The 18,372-nt window shown below is 40.0% G+C and overlaps 1 protein-coding gene and 1 long non-coding RNA gene across 7 annotated transcripts in view; both read left to right on the plus strand.

Annotated features, from left to right (window-relative positions):
• The window catches only part of LOC139577326 (sodium-dependent phosphate transporter 2-like), a 139,736-nt gene that overhangs the window by 105,255 nt on the left and 16,109 nt on the right, over positions 1-18,372 (plus strand). For all 6 annotated transcript variants that reach the window (XM_071404352.1, XM_071404347.1, XM_071404348.1 and 3 more), the window contains 2 exons: positions 8,606-8,848; positions 17,607-18,258. In XM_071404352.1, coding sequence (XP_071260453.1) covers positions 8,606-8,848; positions 17,607-18,258 — 895 coding nt within the window. The remainder of the gene's footprint in view (positions 1-8,605; positions 8,849-17,606; positions 18,259-18,372) is intronic.
• LOC139577331 (uncharacterized) lies at positions 8,855-11,707 on the plus strand. Its single transcript, XR_011675258.1, has 3 exons — positions 8,855-10,202; positions 11,249-11,297; positions 11,583-11,707. It is a non-coding gene; the product is annotated as an uncharacterized lncRNA (long non-coding RNA).

The following is an 18,372-nucleotide window of genomic DNA, read 5'->3' on the forward strand; positions in this document are numbered from 1 at the left end:
TGTTATAGAATGTTGTAGTGTCATGTTAATGAGGCTCTAACATGGCTGTTATAGAATGTTGTAGTGTCATGTTAATGGGGTTCTAACATGGCTGTTATAGAATGTTGTAGTGTCATGTTAATGAGGTTCTAACATGGCTGTTATAGAATGTTGTAGAGTCATGTTAATGAGGTTCTAACATGGCTGTTATAGAATGTTGTAGTGTCATGTTAATGGGGTTCTAACATGGCTGTTATATAATGTTGTAGTGTCATGTTAATGAGGCTCTAACATGGCTGTTATAGAATGTTGTAGTGTCATGTTAATGGGGTTCTAACATGGCTGTTATAGAATGTTGTAGTGTCGTGTTAATGGGGTTCTAACATGGCTGTTATAGAATGTTGTAGTGTCATGTTAATGAGGTTCTAACATGGCTGTTATAGAATGTTGTAGTGTCATGTTAATGGGGTTCTAACATGGCTGTTATAGAATGTTGTAGTGTCATGTTAATGGGGTTCTAACATGGCTGTTATAGAATGTTGTAGTGTCATGTTAATGAGGCTCTAACATGGCTGTTATAGAATGTTGTAGTGTCATGTTAATGGGGTTCTAACATGGCTGTTATAGAATGTTGTAGTGTCATGTTAATGAGGTTCTAACATGGCTGTTATAGAATGTTGTAGTGTCATGTTAATGGGGTTCTAACATGGCTGTTATAGAATGTTGTAGTGTCATGTTAATGGGGTTCTAACATGGCTGTTATAGAATGTTGTAGTGTCATGTTAATGGAGTTCTAACATGGCTGTTATAGAATGTTGTAGTGTCATGTTAATGGGGTTCTAACATGGCTGTTATAGAATGTTGTAGTGTCATGTTAATGGGGTTCTAACATGGCTGTTATAGAATGTTGTAGTGTCATGTTAATGGGGTTCTAACATGGCTGTTATAGAATGTTGTAGTGTCATGATAATGAGGCTCTAACATGACTGTTATAGAATGTTGTAGTGTCATGTTAATGGGGTTCTAACATGGCTGCTATAGAATGTTGTAGTGTCATGTTAACGGGGTTCTAACATGGCTGTTATAGAATGCTGTAGTGTCATGTTAATGGGGTTCTAACATGGCTGTTATAGAATGTTGTAGTGTCATGTTAATGGGGTTCTAACATGGCTGTTATAGAATGTTGTAGTGTCATGATAATGAGGCTCTAACATGGCTGTTATAGAATGTTGTAGTGTCATGTTAATGGGGTTCTAACATGGCTGTTATTGAATGTTATAGTGTCATGTTAATGGGGCTCTAACATGGCTGTTATAGAATGTTGTAGTGTCATGTTAATGAGGTTCTAACATGGCTGTTATAGAATGTTGTAGTGTCATGTTAATGGGGTTCTAACATGGCTGTTATAGAATGTTGTAGTGTCATGTTAATGGGGTTCTAACATGGCTGTTATAGAATGTTGTAGTGTCATGTTAATGGGGTTCTAACATGGCTGTTATAGAATGTTGTAGTGTCGTGTTAATGAGGTTCTAACATGGCTGTTATATAATGTTGTAGTGTCATGTTAATGGGGTTCTAACATGGCTGTTATAGAATGTTGTAGTGTCATGTTAATGGGGCTCTAACATGGCTGTTATAGAATGTTGTAGTGTCATGTTAATGGGGCTCTAACATGGCTGTTATAGAATGCTGTAGTGTCATGTTAATGGGGTTCTAACATGGCTGTTATAGAATGTTGTAGTATCATGTTAATGGGGTTCTAACATGGCTGTTATAGAATGTTGTAGTGTCATGATAATGAGGCTCTAACATGGCTGTTATAGAATGTTGTAGTGTCATGCTAATGGGGTTCTAACATGGCTGTTATATAATGTTGTAGTGTCATGATAATGAGGCTCTAACATGGCTGTTATAGAATGTTGTAGTGTCATGTTAATGGGGTTCTAACATGGCTGTTATATAATGTTGTAGTGTCATGTTAATGAGGCTCTAACATGGCTGTTATAGAATGTTGTAGTGTCATGTTAATGGGGTTCTAACATGGCTGTTATAGAATGTTGTAGTGTCATGTTAATGGGGTTCTAACATGGCTGTTATATAATGTTATAGTGTCATGTTATCGAGGCTCTAACATGGCTGTTATAGAATGTTGTAGTGTCATGTTAATGGGGTTCTAACATGGCTGTTATAGAATGTTGTAGTGTCATGTTAATGGGGTTCTAACATGGCTGTTATATAATGTTGTAGTGTCATGTTAATGAGGTTCTAACATGGCTGTTATAGAATTTTGTAGTGTCATGTTAATGGGGTTCTAACATGGCTGTTATAGAATGTTGTAGTGTCATGTTAATGGGGTTCTAACATGGCTGTTATAGAATGTTGTAGTGTCATGTTAATGGGGCTCTAACATGGCTGTTATAGACTGTTGTAGTGTCATGTTAATGGGGTTCTAACATGGCTGTTATTGAATGTTATAGTGTCATGTTAATGGGGTTCTAACATGGCTGTTATAGAATGTTATAGTGTCATGTTAATGGGGCTCTAACATGGCTGTTATAGAATGTTGTAGTGTCATGTTAATGAGGTTCTAACATGGCTGTTATAGAATGTTGTAGTGTCATGTTAATGGGGTTCTAACATGGCTGTTATAGAATGTTGTAGTGTCATGTTAATGGGGTTCTAACATGGCTGTTATAGAATGTTGTAGTGTCATGTTAATGGGGTTCTAACATGGCTGTTATAGAATGTTGTAGTGTCGTGTTAATGAGGTTCTAACATGGCTGTTATAGAATGTTGTAGTGTCATGTTAATGGGGTTCTAACATGGCTGTTATAGAACGTTGTAGTGTTAATGAGGCTCTAACATGGCTGTTATATAATGTTGTAGTGTCATGTTAATGGGGTTCTAACATGGCTATTATAGAATGTTGTAGTGTCATGTTAATGAGGTTCTAACATGGCTGTTATAGAATGTTGTAGTGTCATGTTAATGGGGCTCTAACATGGCTGTTATAGAATGTTGTAGTGTCATGTTAATGGGGCTCTAACATGGCTGTTATAGAATGCTGTAGTGTCATGTTAATGGGGTTCTAACATGGCTGTTATAGAATGTTGTAGTGTCATGTTAATGGGGTTCTAACATGGCTGTTATAGAATGTTGTAGTGTCATGTTAATGGGGTTCTAACATGGCTGTTATAGAATGTTGTAGTGTCATGTTAATGGGGCTCTAACATGGCTGTTATAGAATGCTGTAGTGTCATGTTAATGGGGTTCTAACATGGCTGTTATAGAATGTTGTAGTGTCATGTTAATGGGGTTCTAACATGGCTGTTATAGAATGTTGTAGTGTCATGTTAATGGGGTTCTAACATGGCTGTTATATAATGTTGTAGTGTCATGTTAATGAGGCTCTAACATGGCTGTTATAGAATGTTGTAGTGTCATGTTAATGGGGTTCTAACATGGCTGTTATAGAATGTTGTAGTGTCATGTTAATGGGGTTCTAACATGGCTGTTATATAATGTTGTAGTGTCATGTTAATGAGGCTCTAACATGGCTGTTATAGAATGTTGTAGTGTCATGTTAATGGGGCTCTAACATGGCTGTTATAGAATGTTGTAGTGTCATGTCAATGGGGTTCTAACATGGCTGTTATAGAATGTTGTAGTGTCATGTTAATGGGGTTCTAACATGGCTGTTATATAATGTTGTAGTGTCATGTTAATGAGGCTCTAACATGGCTGTTATAGAATGTTGTAGTGTCATGTTAATGGGGCTCTAACATGGCTGTTATAAAATGTTGTAGTGTCATGTTAATGGGGCTCTAACATGGCTGTTATAGAATGTTGTAGTGTCATGTTAATGGGGTTCTAACATGGCTGTTATAGAATGTTGTAGTGTCATGTTAATGGGGTTCTAACATGGCTGTTATATAATGTTGTAGTGTCATGTTAATGGGGTTCTAACATGGCTGTTATAGAATGTTATAGTGTCATGTTAATGGGGTTCTAACATGGCTGTTATAGAATGTTATAGTGTCATGTTAATGAGGTTCTAACATGGCTGGTATAGAATGTTGTAGTGTCATGTTAATGGGGTTCTAACATGGCTGTTATAGAATGTTGTAGTGTTAATGAGGCTCTAACATGGCTGTTATATAATGTTGTAGTGTCATGTTAATGGGGTTCTAACATGGCTGTTATATAATGTTGTAGTGTCATGTTAATGGGGCTCTAACATGGCTGTTATAGAATGTTGTAGTGTCATGTTAATGAGGCTCTAACATGGCTGTTATAGAATGGTGTAGTGTCATGTTAATGGGGTTCTAACATGGCTGTTATATAATGTTGTAGTGTCATGTTAATGGGGTTCTAACATGGCTGTTATAGAATGTTGTAGTGTCATGTTAATGAGGCTCTAACATGGCTGTTATAGAATGGTGTAGTGTCATGTTAATGAGGCTCTAACATGGCTGTTATAGAATGGTGTAGTGTCATGTTAATGGGGTTCTAACATGGCTGTTAAAGAATGTTGTAGTATCATGTTAATGGGGTTCTAACATGGCTGTTATAGAATGTTGTAGAGTCATGTTAATGGGGTTCTAACATGGGGGGCTGTTATAGAATGTTGTAGTGTCATGTTAATGGGGTTCTAACATGGCTGTTATAGAATGTTGTAGTGTCATGTTAATGGGGTTCTAACATGGGGGGCTGTTATAGAATGTTGTAGTGTCATGTTAATGAGGCTCTAACATGGCTGTTATAGAATGTTGTAGAGTCATGTTAATGGGGTTCTAACATGGCTGTTATAGAATGTTGTAGTGTCATGTTAATGGGGTTCTAACATGGCTGTTATAGAATGTTGTAGTGTCATGTTAATGAGCTCTAACATGGCTGTTATAGAATGTTGTAGTGTCATGTTAATGGGGTTCTAACATGGCTGTTATAGAATGTTGTAGTGTCATGTTAATGGGGTTCTAACATGGCTGTTATAGAATGTGTAGTGTCATGTTAATGGGGTTCTAACATGGCTGTTATAGAATGTTGTAGTGTCATGTTAATAATGCTCTAACATGGCTGTTATATAATGTTGTAGTGTCATGTTAATGGGGTTCTAACATGGGGGGCTGTTATAGAATGTTGTAGTGTCATGTTAATGGGGTTCTAACATGGCTGTTATAGAATGTTGTAGTGTCATGTTAATGGGGTTCTAACATGGCTGTTATAGAATGTTGTAGTGTCATGTTAATGGGGTTCTAACATGGCTGTTATAGAATGTTGTAGTGTCATGTTAATGGGGTTCTAACATGGCTGTTATAGAATGTTGTAGTGTCATGTTAATGGGGTTCTAACATGACTGTTATAGAATGTTGTAGTGTCATGTTAATGGGGTTCTAACATGGCTGTTATAGTATGTTGTAGTGTCATGTTAATGGGGTTCTAACATGGCTGTTATAGAATGTTGTAGTGTCATGTTAATGGGGTTCTAACATGGCTGTTATAGAATGTTGTAGTGTCATGTTAATGGGGTTCTAACATGGCTGTTATAGAATGTTGTAGTGTCATGTTAATGGGGTTCTAACATGACTGTTATAGAATGTTGTAGTGTCATGTTAATGGGGTTCTAACATGGCTGTTATAGAATGTTGTAGTGTCATGTTAATGGGGTTCTAACATGGCTGTTATAGAATGTGTAGTGTCATGTTAATGGGGTTCTAACATGGCTGTGATAGAATGTTGTAGTGTCATGTTAATGGGGCTCTAACATGGCTGTTATAGAATGTTGTAGTGTCATGTTAATGGGGTTCTAACATGGCTGTTATAGAATGTTATAGTGTCATGTTAATGGGGTTCTAACATGGCTGTTATAGAATGTGTAGTGTTAATGCATATTAATGCAGGAACTTCAATGTTTCGACTCTAAACACATGACTCTGGTATGCAGGTGTAACTAAGTCCCAATGTGAGAGTTGCTGTTCTCCTGCTGATGTATAGGTCAAACACACACACACACACACACACACACACACACACTCACACTCACACTCACACACACTCACACTCACACTCACACTCACACTCACACACACACAACCACGCTGCTGCCGTGAGAGTCAAACTGTTTCTGATCGAGGGAACGAGTGGTTGCTAAGCACTTTCTAAATGTTAGGATTAGGTTTCTCTCCCCCAGGATCAGCTGACGGCCACATAACATTCCACTAACAGGAACGTAGTGGAGAGGTCCCTCTGCTCTGTCCACAAGCATAACACAACAAGATCAAACACAACACACAGACAGATGCTGTGTCAAACACAACACACAGACAGATGCCGTGTCAAACACAACACACAGACAGATGCTGTGTCAAACACAACACACAGACAGATGCTGTGTCAAACACAACACACAGACAGATGCCGTGTCAAGCACAACACACTTCCGTCCGCAAACTGTATGTGTGTGTTTTGTACTGTGTGTGAAATTTAACCTATCCACTTGTCTCTAAAAATATACTCGCTATGACTGTGATATGTGTTTGTCCCATCTAGCTATCTTAAGAGGACCAACTGACTGTGATACAGTGGGGCAAAAAAGTATTTAGTCAGCCACCAATTGTGCAAGTTCTCCCACTTAAAAAGATGAGAGAGGCCTGTAATTTTCATCATAGGTACACTTCAACTATGACAGACAAAATGAGAAAAAAAAATCCAGAAAATCACATTGTAGGATTTCTAATGAATTTATTTGCAAATTATGGTGGAAAATAAGTATTTATATATTTATATAGCTCATTTTATAGACAGAAGATGCTACACGACAGACCGATCCGAAACTCATCTCTCTGCATGTCCAGCCCATTCATTATCTCAGCCAATCAAGGTTTCTGACTTTTTCTGTGGCTAAACCAACTATGCTTGTAATATTAACAACTTTATTCGTATATACAAGTCTGTTATTAATGAACACGGCCGTGGCCTGAGAGAACTCTCTAGGTTAGACGAGTCTGTTATTAATGCACATGGATGTTAAAATGTTCCAGAAGGCATTTCTGCCAATTGTTTAAAAAGTAATACACGTTCAAATGCCTGTGAAGTCGTGACTTGCGACATACTGTACGCCTAATTTCCTGAAACAATTCGCATATGTGGTTGTCCCATCTAGCTATCTTAAGATGAATACACTAACTGATATGTGGTTGTCCCATCTAGCTATCTTAAGATGAATACACTAACTGATATGTGGTTGTCCCATCTAGCTATCTTAAGATGAATACACTAACTGATATGTGGTTGTCCCATCTAGCTATCTTAAGATGAATACACTAACTGATATGTGGTTGTCCCACCTAGCTACAGTATCTTAAGATAGCTAACTAACTGTGAGTGGCTCTGGATAAGAGTGTCTGCTAAAAGACTCAAATGTCCAATGATATTCTAGATCTATATTTCTGTGTGTGTGTGCATATCATCATAACAGTGTGTATATGTCAATCAAGCCATGAACTTTCTCAACCTTTTATTCTCTTGACCGTCCATCTACTCATGATGATTACAGTCGTTTTTTAATTGCTTGTTTTATGTTGGTGCTTTAGAGCCCTTTGAGAGTTGAATATATATAATTATTAATATTAGTATTATTAATAGTAGTATTATTAATAGTAGTATCAATTGTATTATTAATAGTCGTATTATTAATAGCATTATTAATATCATTATTAGTATTATTAATAGTATTATCAATAGTATTATTAATAGTAGTATCAATAGTATTATTAATAGTATTATTAGTATTATCAATAGTATTATCAATAGCATTATTAATATCATTATTAGTATTATTAATAGTATTATCAATAGTATTATTAATAGTAGTATCAATAGTATTATTAATAGTATTAGCAATAGCATTATTAATATCATTATTAGTATTATTAATAGTATTATTAATAGCATTATTAGTATTATTAATAGTATTATCAATAGCATTATTAATATCATTATTAGTATTATTAATAGTATTATCAATAGTAGTATTAATAGTAGTATCAATAGTATTATTAGTAGTATCAATAGTATTATTAATAGCATTATTAATAGCATTATTAGTATTAGTGTTATTAATATTATTAATAATACTACTATTATTATTATTAGTGTGTACTATTAGTATTATTATTAACATCATTATTAGTATTAATATTATTATTATTTATATTAGTATTATTATTGATAGTATTATTTATAATTATTGACAGTATTATTTATTATGATTAACAGTTATTATTATATATTATTATTATTAAGAGTATTACTATTGTTAATAGTATTATTTATAATTATTGACAGTATTATTATTGTTAAGTATTATTATTGTTAAGTATTATTATTGTTGGTAGTATTATATATTATTATTGTTAATATTATTGTTAATAGTATTATTTATTGTATTATTTGTATTATTATTATTGTGTAGGTATCATCCTGACACAGTCTCCTCACTGGTCAGGCAGAATAAAGGCGCCTTGTCGCCGTTCTTTAATGAGTTGCGACAGTATGTGTGTACAGTGTGTATGTGTGTACAGTGTGTATGTGTGTGTAAAAGTGTTGTCACCGTCCCCCCGGTCAGGTCGAATAAAGAAGGAGCGAGCTGCCCTGTCCAGGATCTCAGACGAGTCCTTAGGACAAATCCCTGAGGAGGAAGAGGAGGAGCTTCCCGTGTTCAAGGAGCTACCGGGCGCCAAGGGGACAGATGACGCCGTGCTGCCGTTAACGGGTGGTACCGGAGGAGAGTCGCGGAGAGGAGAGTCCACCGGAGAGCTCAACAGCCTGGCCAACGGAGGCACTGTCCTGCCCAAAGGACGCGTCTATGGTCAGTCCCATGATAAATGGTTATCTACATGTAACTGCCAGAATAAAGGGAACACCAACATAGTGTCTTAATAGGGTGTTGGGCCACCACGAGCTGCCAGAACAGCTTTAATGTGCTTAGGCATAGCTTCTACAAGTGTCTGGAACTCTATTGGAGGGATGCGACACCGTCCTTCCATGAGCCATTCCATAATTTAAAATCAAAGTTTATTTGTCACGTGTGCTGAATACAACAGGTGTAGACCTTGGTGTTTTGTTGATGGTGGTGGAAAACACTGTCTCAGGTGCAGCTCCAGAATCTCCCATAAGTGTTCAGTTGGGTTGAGATCTGGTGACTGAGAGACACACACACCCTTTAAACCCCCTATGCTCATTTGAGACCCCTCTTTTCAAAGTCACTGAGATCTCTTTTTCTAGCCATGATAGCCAAAATAATCGGCTAATTTGTATCCCTCATTTACCCAAGTGTTTCCTTTATTCTGGCAGTTACATGTACATCTGTTACTTCTATGTTTTATATGCCCATATATGGTTATATATGTATCCACACATAATTACATACAAGTACATACAGTGAGGTTTGAAATTATTGACACCATTGATAAAGACGAGTAAAAATTGACTATATAAAAGAAATAATTCAAATATTGACATACTTTTGGTCATGTAGTGTATGTGGACACCTGCTCGTCGAACATCTCATTCCAAAATCATGGACATTAATATGGAGTTGGTCCCCCCCTTTGCTGATATAACAGCCTCCACTCTTCTGGGAAGGCTTTCCACTAGATGTTGGAACATTGCTACAGAGACTTGCTTCCATTCAGCCACAAGAGCATTAGTGAGGTCGGGTACTGATGTTGGGCGATTAGGCCTGGCTCGCAGTCGGCGTTCCAATTCATCCCAAAGGTGTTCAATGGGGTTGAGGTCAGGGCTCTGTGTAGGGCTGTGCAGGCCAGTATGCGTTTGTACTTGCCTTTAACCGAAGCCAAAGTGTCAAATCGTTACAGCTCTGAAGTTCACAAGCAATGTTATTCAATTCAAAATGGTGGCTAGATATTTCAACTCTGTATGGCACACATGAATTTCTCACTGAAGATGTTTTAAGGCTGCTTTGAGCCACAGCTCATTCTAGCTACGTTAACAGTCTAATCGCATCACATTATTGTGTTGGCGAGACGGTATGGTATCGAGAATCCTCACCGCCAAGTGAGGAATCGTGTAGTGGTGTCGTTTAATGTGAGGCTCAGTCTATATAGGATTTTGAAAGTCGTGTCGTGTCCACACTCTGGGAAAGGAGATTAGCTAGCTACTCTACCGTCACAACCAAGAGGATGCATAGAGGAACAGCTTAGGTAAGTGTCCTTTTTTGTCTTGTAATTTCATATTTAGAAGGTGCATTGAAACAAGTGCCTAGCATGATTATATCATTTCTAGCACAACCAACTAGCTAGCTAGCAAGCTATATAAAAGATGAACTGAAATGATCTGCTCTTGAGGGGATCACTATGGTAGCTAGCTATGGCTATTCTCAAGAACTCAAAAGTGCATTCAAGTGGCTTGGAAATACAGTGGTATTGCAAAAGGAGGAACATAATTAGAAAGATAACCTTTTGTCATCATTTTGACGTAGCCAGCTTAACATTAGATGCAGTACAACGTTAGCTAGCTAGCTAAGATTGAGGGAGACCACTGATTTTTAGCTAGGTAACATTAGCATTGCTATCTATTTTTTTGATTAACTTTGCTAGCTAATGACAACATTGCAATCCATTTGACGACATGATGGCGGCAAAGTTGTTTCCTACTAAATGTCGTTATATTTTCAGGCCACTATAGTGTTATCGAGACAAAAACAGTCATAGCCTCCATCTCTCACAACCTTTGGGCACTACTATGTCGCCGCCGGCAGAGCTTGAGAGCGTTCCTAATAATAGCATGACGCGACCCAGTGACGGAGGTGCAACTTATAAATAGCAACATTTGTTTCGCATTTTGTCTATTTTGCCCAGCTCTGGCTGTGTGGGCGTGTGCCTGCCTGTCTCCCTGTCTGTCTGTCTGCCAGCTTGTCTGTCTGCCTGTCTGTCTGCCAGCTTGTCTGTCTGCCAGCTTGTCTGTCTGTCTGTCTGCCAGCTTGTCTGTCTGTCTGCCAGCTTGTCTGTCTGCCTGCCTGTCTGCCAGCTTGTCTGTCTGTCTTGGCTTTCCAGATGGAGGAGTTGTGGTGGCCACTGGAGGTCAACTTTAATACTGGATCACATGTAGGAGGAGCTTATCATCATGAAGTTGATCTATAACAGCTAATAACAAGTATCCTATATTAGGTACTACTACAGTGCTAGCTAGCTAGCTAGTACATGTACATATGGATTTACAATGATAATCGTATTTCATTAATATACAGGGTCCACTTTGACCCCAAGGGAACAATCCAGACTAAGAATTTGCAAAAGGTAAGATCATAATGAATACTAGTATTTTATGGACCGAGTGGACCTGATCCTAGATCAGCATTCCTACTCTGATGGTGAATTCTCTCTCTCCCTCATCCTGTCTATATCTTCAGATTGACCCTCTGGTCTATGATTAGTAGATGTGGTTGAGTGGACATACAGATCTGGGCTTAGCCTAGCAACAGCATCTCTTCTCAACTATTGGCCAGGATTTATTTGTTTATTTATTTGACATCCAATCACCATGAGCGATGCTTTATTCTACATTCAACACTTCTATTGCAGGAGAGGTGAGCACCTATCAGATTTCCCCCCTGCTGTCCTTCACTCCTCGGTCTGGTGACCACCCGCTGAAGCCCGGGAAGAAGTCCGCCAGCAGAATTGGGAGCCACGTTCATTGCTATGCAACGCTCCACTGACCGAGGTAGACTTTGAGAAGCAACTGACTGACAGGTAGTCAGAGACACACACATTTGACTTGACCTCATTTTGACATCACACTACATACAGATACTCTCCCTTTCCTTCCCATTCATCTCCCCCTGTCTACACCCTAGGTGTCACGTGGTCTCCTATCTCCTTCATAGTGGCCTCAGCTGGACCGCACCGCTGTTTACACCTTATACCACCCACCACTGCGACCTGTATGCTCTAGTCGGCTGGCCCTCGCTACATATTCGTCGCCAGACCCACTGGCTCCAGGTCATCTATAAGTCTATGCTAGGTAAAGCTCCGCCTTATCTCAGCTCACTGGTCACGATAACAACACCCACCCGTAGCTCGCGCTCCAGCAGGTATATCTCACTGGTCATCCCCAAAGCCAACACCTCATTTGGCCGCCTTTCCTTCCAGTTCTCTGCTGCCTGTGACTGGAACGAATTGCAAAAAATCGCTGAAGTTGGAGACTTTTATTTCCCTCACCAACTGTAAACATCTGCTATCTGAGCAGCTAACCGATCGCTGCAGCTGTACATAGTCCATCTGTAAATAGCCCACCCAATTTACCTACCTCATCCCCTTACTGTTTTTATTTATTTACTTTTCTGCTCTTTTGCACACCAGTATCTCCACTTGCACATGATCATCTGATGATTTATCACTCCAGTGTTAATCTGCTAAATTGTAATTATTCGCTCCTTTGGCTTCCAGGTGGGTTACAGTTTACAATCTCCTTTTTGCTTCCATCCACCTCATATCTACTCCCTTCTCAGTCTCCTGAGGGTCGGGAAAACTAAATAGATTAGTTGAAAAGGTACACTGTTAGGATGGGATTAGATGAACCCTAAACTACTAATTAACTCTTAAAAAATAAATAAAAAATATTTAAAAAATAACACATTCTTCTGAAGGAGCTGATGTTACATTCTAAATTAAATGTTATTATGGTCGGATAACTTACAACAGTGAATGATTACATTCCCTCAGCGAACAGTACCAGAGACTGTAAGGGGAGATGTTGCCTGGTTAGAAGCTTACACCAATAATCTTTTGATTTTTTTTATTTTTTATTTTTTTATAGTTAATTAGTTTAGGGTTCATTTAATCCCATCCTAACAGTGTACCTTTTCAACTAATCTATTTAGTTTTCCCGACCCTCAGGAGACTATGAGAAGGGAGTGGGTCACCTGACCAACACCATTGCTGTGTGTGGTTCCAACTCCAGTAGCTCCTTTTAAGATGCTCCAGTTGACCTTTTAGATCTGAAACGGTCCACTATCAGCCAGGTGAGGAAGTCCAGAGTGGTTCACCTTTCTTAAGACACTGCATCTCAGTGCTAGAGGGTGTCACTACAGGCCCTGGTTCAATACCGGGCTGTATGACAACCGGGCCGTGATCGGGGGAGTCCAATAGGGAGGAGCGCACAATTGGCCCAGCGTCGTCTGGGTTAAGGGAGAGTTTGGCCGTCATTGTAAAATAAGAATTTGTTCTTAACTGACTTGCCTAGTTAAATAAAGGTTAAATTAAAATGTTCTCCCAATGAAAGGCTGTTTTGGCACCAAAATATCTGACATTTTAAGGTACCCCCTGAAAATATGACTGCATTAAAATGCCAACTATGGACAAGCCATGTTTTCCTGTCATCTAGAATCTGTAATACATTCTAAGTTAGGATCATCCTCCTCACCTTGGGGGCTATTATACAGTTTAGCTCAGTTCTGACACGCCCCCAACATACAGCATGTGCCACTGTTTTATAATGACGACGTACAGTGGGGCAAAAAAGTATTTAGTCAGCCACCAATTGTGCAAGTTCTCCCACTTAAAAAGATGAGAGAGGCCTGTAATTTTCATCACTTCAACTATGACAGACAAAATGAGAAAGAAAAATCCAGAAACTCACATTGTAGGATTTTTTAATGAATTTATTTGCAAATTATGGTGGAAAATAAGTATTTGGTCACCTACAAACAAGCAAGATTTCTGGCTCTCACAGACCTGTAACTTCTTCTTTAAGAGGCTCCTCTGTCCTCCACTCGTTACCTGTATTAATGGCACCTGTCCCACTGTATATCATAAATTATGTGCTTCTGTGTCCCTTCTAGGAACCACAAACCTTCCTACCATAACTGTCCTGCAGGACTCGACTCCCGACTACTGAAATTCCACTCCGACCAACAGTGTTTCATTGTCTGAACATTTTAACCATCGTCCGTCCGTCCGTGATATGAGCATCTTACTTAAACTACTGTTTCTCTCTCTCCTTGCAGTTCACTCCCTCTGCCTCTGTCTAACCTGTAGTCCACCCTGGGGTTTTTGGGGGGTCGTGTTACCTCTGTTAGGGCAGTGCAGGGAACAGGAGGTTGGTCCGTGGCGCTTGGCTCCAAGAAAAACGAACGTCGGTCCAAACTGCAAATGTCTGAGCTGTGGAGCTCTGGTTGGAGAGTCTGGTTCTGCTCGTAGTGGGGTCCCTCCTAACATAGTTTGCATTGCATTTCAGGGTTGTCGGCTGTCGTTGTTTTTGTAGTTCTTGCGCCACTCCCCCTCATGCTCGGCGTGATGGTGGCTTCGGTAAGGTATTTACGAATATGAGATGTAACGTAACTTATTGCTTTGTACTCCCAGCTATTTAAAGTATTGATTGAGTAGGGCACAAGCCACCATCCGGGTATGTCTCAGACACACAGACCAAGGTAACGACAGTGACTAGGTGTGGGATGAATAACGGACTCTATTGGCCACTTTGAAAAGGGAGGAAAGAATATTCCTCTTCAGACTGACAACTCTCCCAACAAATCACACGTTTGGGTGGGTGGGGCTTAAAATGCAGGCAGGAATTGAGGGGAAATCGATTATTGGAGTTTGTACCGGATGAAAAGTGATTGCATTCGTTTTGGAACCGTCTTCCGGGCGTGAGCCAGATGCCCAATTCAAAGCACACGGAAAAGCCGGCTCAAAACCAACGTGATGTAGCTTAGACTAGATTAATCGCGTGTAGTAATGAATAGGATTCTGTGTTTTCACATGCAAAAGTGATTGCTTTTGATTTTTTTTAAACGCTTTCTGCCTCCCCAAGTTTGAAAATGTTAACATACGACATCTCGTTTCTGGATGATGCTCCTTGTTGACAACATGGCCGAGCGGCGCAGATTACTGTTCTATTTGAGAAGGGTGTTCCTCCCTCACCAATTTTGCCCGTTCACGTCACAGGCCATAGACCGGTGCACCGCGGTTCAGGTTAATAGAATTGACTGATTGTTGCTAGGGCAACAAGCGGATGTCCCAACTCCTCCCTTTCCGCGATGCCAAACTGACGTTCTTTACGTACAGACGTGTAACCCGGAACGCCGGTACGTTATAGGAGGCAACCCGTCTGTCTACAGACACTACCATCCGGGTATTATTGATTAATGACTGTTAGTACTGGCTAATAAACAGAAAGTGCCTGTGGGTTTTAATCTTGTCAATTTAAAGAGAAACTTGTAATAAAATTATATATTTTTGATAAAGTGTTGTCTGGTCCATTTGTAATGCTCAGAACTCATGGTCCAACCCAATAGGTAGCGTGTCACGAACGTGTCGTCCTATGGTTGAAGTGTTCCCCCTCAGTAAACAGGAACTGCCATTTGAGGTAACCCTATAAGGCCGCAGGTGTTACATAGTCATATGGCCAATAATGTATTCTGTAAATATAATTACAATACAGAAATGAACGAGCTCTTCATTGAAGTTCTGTCAATCTTATGTTGGATACCATATTTATGAAAACCTAGTTGCACACTTCTTAAATTGTAACACCAGTGCCTTTTTAGGGTAAGAATGACTGTAACCTTTAGGACAATTAATTGTTTCAAATTGGGCAATATTTATATGACCCCCTTACAAACAGGCCCATTTTTAACATAATCTTCAATCATCTACATACTTATGTAAATGATATATTTCAGTTTTGTATTTTTTGGGCCGCCTTTCCTTCCTGCTGCCAATGACTGGAACGAATTGCAAAAATCTCTGAAGCTGGAGTCTTATCTCTCCCTCTTTAACTTTAAGCATTAGCTGTCAGAGCAGCTTACTGTACCTGTACACAGCCCATCTGTAAATAGCACACCCAACTACCACATCCCCGTATTGTTATTGTAATGCCAGTAGGATACTAGTAAAGGGTGCTGCCTAGCAACCATCAAGAGTTTAAGACCTTTAAGAGCGTACTGCGTGCCAATTCCACCTCAACATTACGGCTACATTTCATACTAAGCCGGAGGCAGAACTTTACCGCAATCGTGACTAGGTTGGTTGGCGGAAATAAAAGTAAGCGGCTTTGTCGCCGGCAATACCTTTCAGATATAAAGCAAAGTAAAGTCGTCGGGATGATAATGTTGGCGGAAAAACGTCTTGGTTTGAAAGTTGTATCTCCATCACAGGTTACCAAGGGTACAGTAAGGGTACATTGTTAACTTAACTTGATTGTTTAACTGTTCAGATTGGGCATGACAAATCAATTAATTAATTATATCCACGTTGTGTTATTTACATTCCACCTCACACAACCTTTTCATTTTGCAGTAGCAAGAAAGAACTTGAATGTAGGATTTTCCCCCTTGTGAAGTATGTATCATTTTTCAAGCAACATCTATTGTTCAAGCAAATAGTGTAAACAGTAGCGCACTGGAGGAGCAGAGCAAGCAGGTGGTTTCCATTAGTCACAAAGTCAAAGTTGTCTATATTGAAAAAATTCATAAACAGAAATGTGCTTTTTTGTAAAAAAAAAAACTTACACACCTGTTAATTGAAATACATTCCAGGTGACTACCTCATGAAGTTGGTTGAGAGAATGACAAGAGTATGCAAAGCTGTCATCAAGGCAAAGGGTGGCTACTTTGAAGAATCTAAAATTGTTTAACACTTTTTTGGTTACTACATGATTCCATATGTATTATTTCATAGTTTTGATGTCTTCACTATTATTCTACAATGTAGAAAATAGTAAAAATAAAGAAAAAACCCTTGAATGAGTAGGTGTGTTCAAACTTTTGACTGGTACCCTATGTGGCCATAAATTACTTTTCTGTATGGGGTGGGCCTAGGAAGTCTGAAGTTCGCAGACAAGGCTGCTCATCACGCGAGTAGTTCACTGTAGAACCACCTTTACTAAACCTATATTTTATAGTATAGTACAGTATTTAGTATATTATAGTATTTCTTAGAGTATAGTATTTCTTATATCCTTAGTTTTGTATAGCTATCCCCCTCCCCTCTCCAGGGCAGACCCACACCATGCATATACACTGAGTACACCAAACATTAAAAACACCTTCCTAATATTGAGTTGCACCCCCCCCTTTTCCCCTCAGAACAGCCTCAATTCGTCAGGCAGGGCATGGACTCTACAAGGTGTCAAAAGCGTTCCACAGGGATGGTGGCCCGTGTTGACTCCAGTGCTTCACACAGTTGTGTCAAGTTGGCTGGATGTCCTTTGGGTGCAGTTCTTGACACATTTAAACCGGTGCGCCTGGCACCTACTACCATACCCCGTTCAAAAGCACTTACATATTTTGCCCATTCACCCTCTCTCTGAATGGCACACATACACAATCCATGTCTCAATTGTCTCAAGGCTTAATAATCCTTCTTTAACCTGTCTCCTCCCCTTCATCTACACTGATTTGAAATTGACTTAACAAGTGACATCAATAAGGGATCGTAGCGTTCACCTGGATTCACATGGTCAGCCTGTCATGGAAAGAGCAGGTATTCCTTATGTTTTGTACACTCAGTTAATATGATAATATTGTAGTATTAGTATAGTATTTCTATGTAGTATATAGTATAATATAAGTGTTGTCTTGCTCACCCCCCTCCTCCTCTCCTCAGGACGAACCCACTCCATGACCAACGGTACCCTGTCCATGTCCAAGTCCCCGCTGTCCAACGGCAGCTTCACCTTCGGAGGGGAACACATTCGCAGCGACGGTCAAGTGTACCACACGGTCCACAAGGACTCTGGTCTCTACAAAGACCTGCTCCACAAGATCCACCTGGGACGGCTGGAGGACGACCACTCCGCCCCCACGCCAGACAACAACTACCGCCTGCTGCGTCGCAACAACAGTTACACCTGCTACACGGCCGCCATCTGTGGCATGCCGGTCCAGCCGCTGCTCCGCTCCGAGTCCCGCGAGGCCCGAGAGGCACGAGAGGACAGTGAGAAGCTGGTGGGGGAGGGGGAGAGGTCGGGGAGCGTGTCCTACACCAAGAAGAGGGTCCGCTACGATAGTTATTCATCGTACTGTAACGCCGTGGCGGAGGCAGAGATCGAGGCGGAGGAGGGCGGCGTGGAGATGAAGCTGGCGTCTGACCTCGGGGGCGAGGAGGAAGGGGCGCCGGGGGCTCCCGTCCCACTGGATGACTCCGCAGAAGAGGACGAAGGGGATAAGGACAAACCGACCGTCTACCTGCTCTTCCACTTCCTGCAGATCCTCACTGCATGCTTCGGATCTTTTGCTCACGGAGGCAATGACGTCAGGTGACTAGGATTGCTAAATTCCTGAAACTTTCCCGAAAGTTCCCAGGTGTTCCAGAAATCTGTTTTTTGTTTCCAGAATTGTCCAACCCTACAGCTGATTACCAGTCAACACAA

The sequence above is a fragment of the Salvelinus alpinus genome, chromosome 5, assembly GCF_045679555.1.
Source record: "Salvelinus alpinus chromosome 5, SLU_Salpinus.1, whole genome shotgun sequence".
In the NCBI taxonomy this organism is placed as follows: domain Eukaryota; kingdom Metazoa; phylum Chordata; class Actinopteri; order Salmoniformes; family Salmonidae; genus Salvelinus; species Salvelinus alpinus.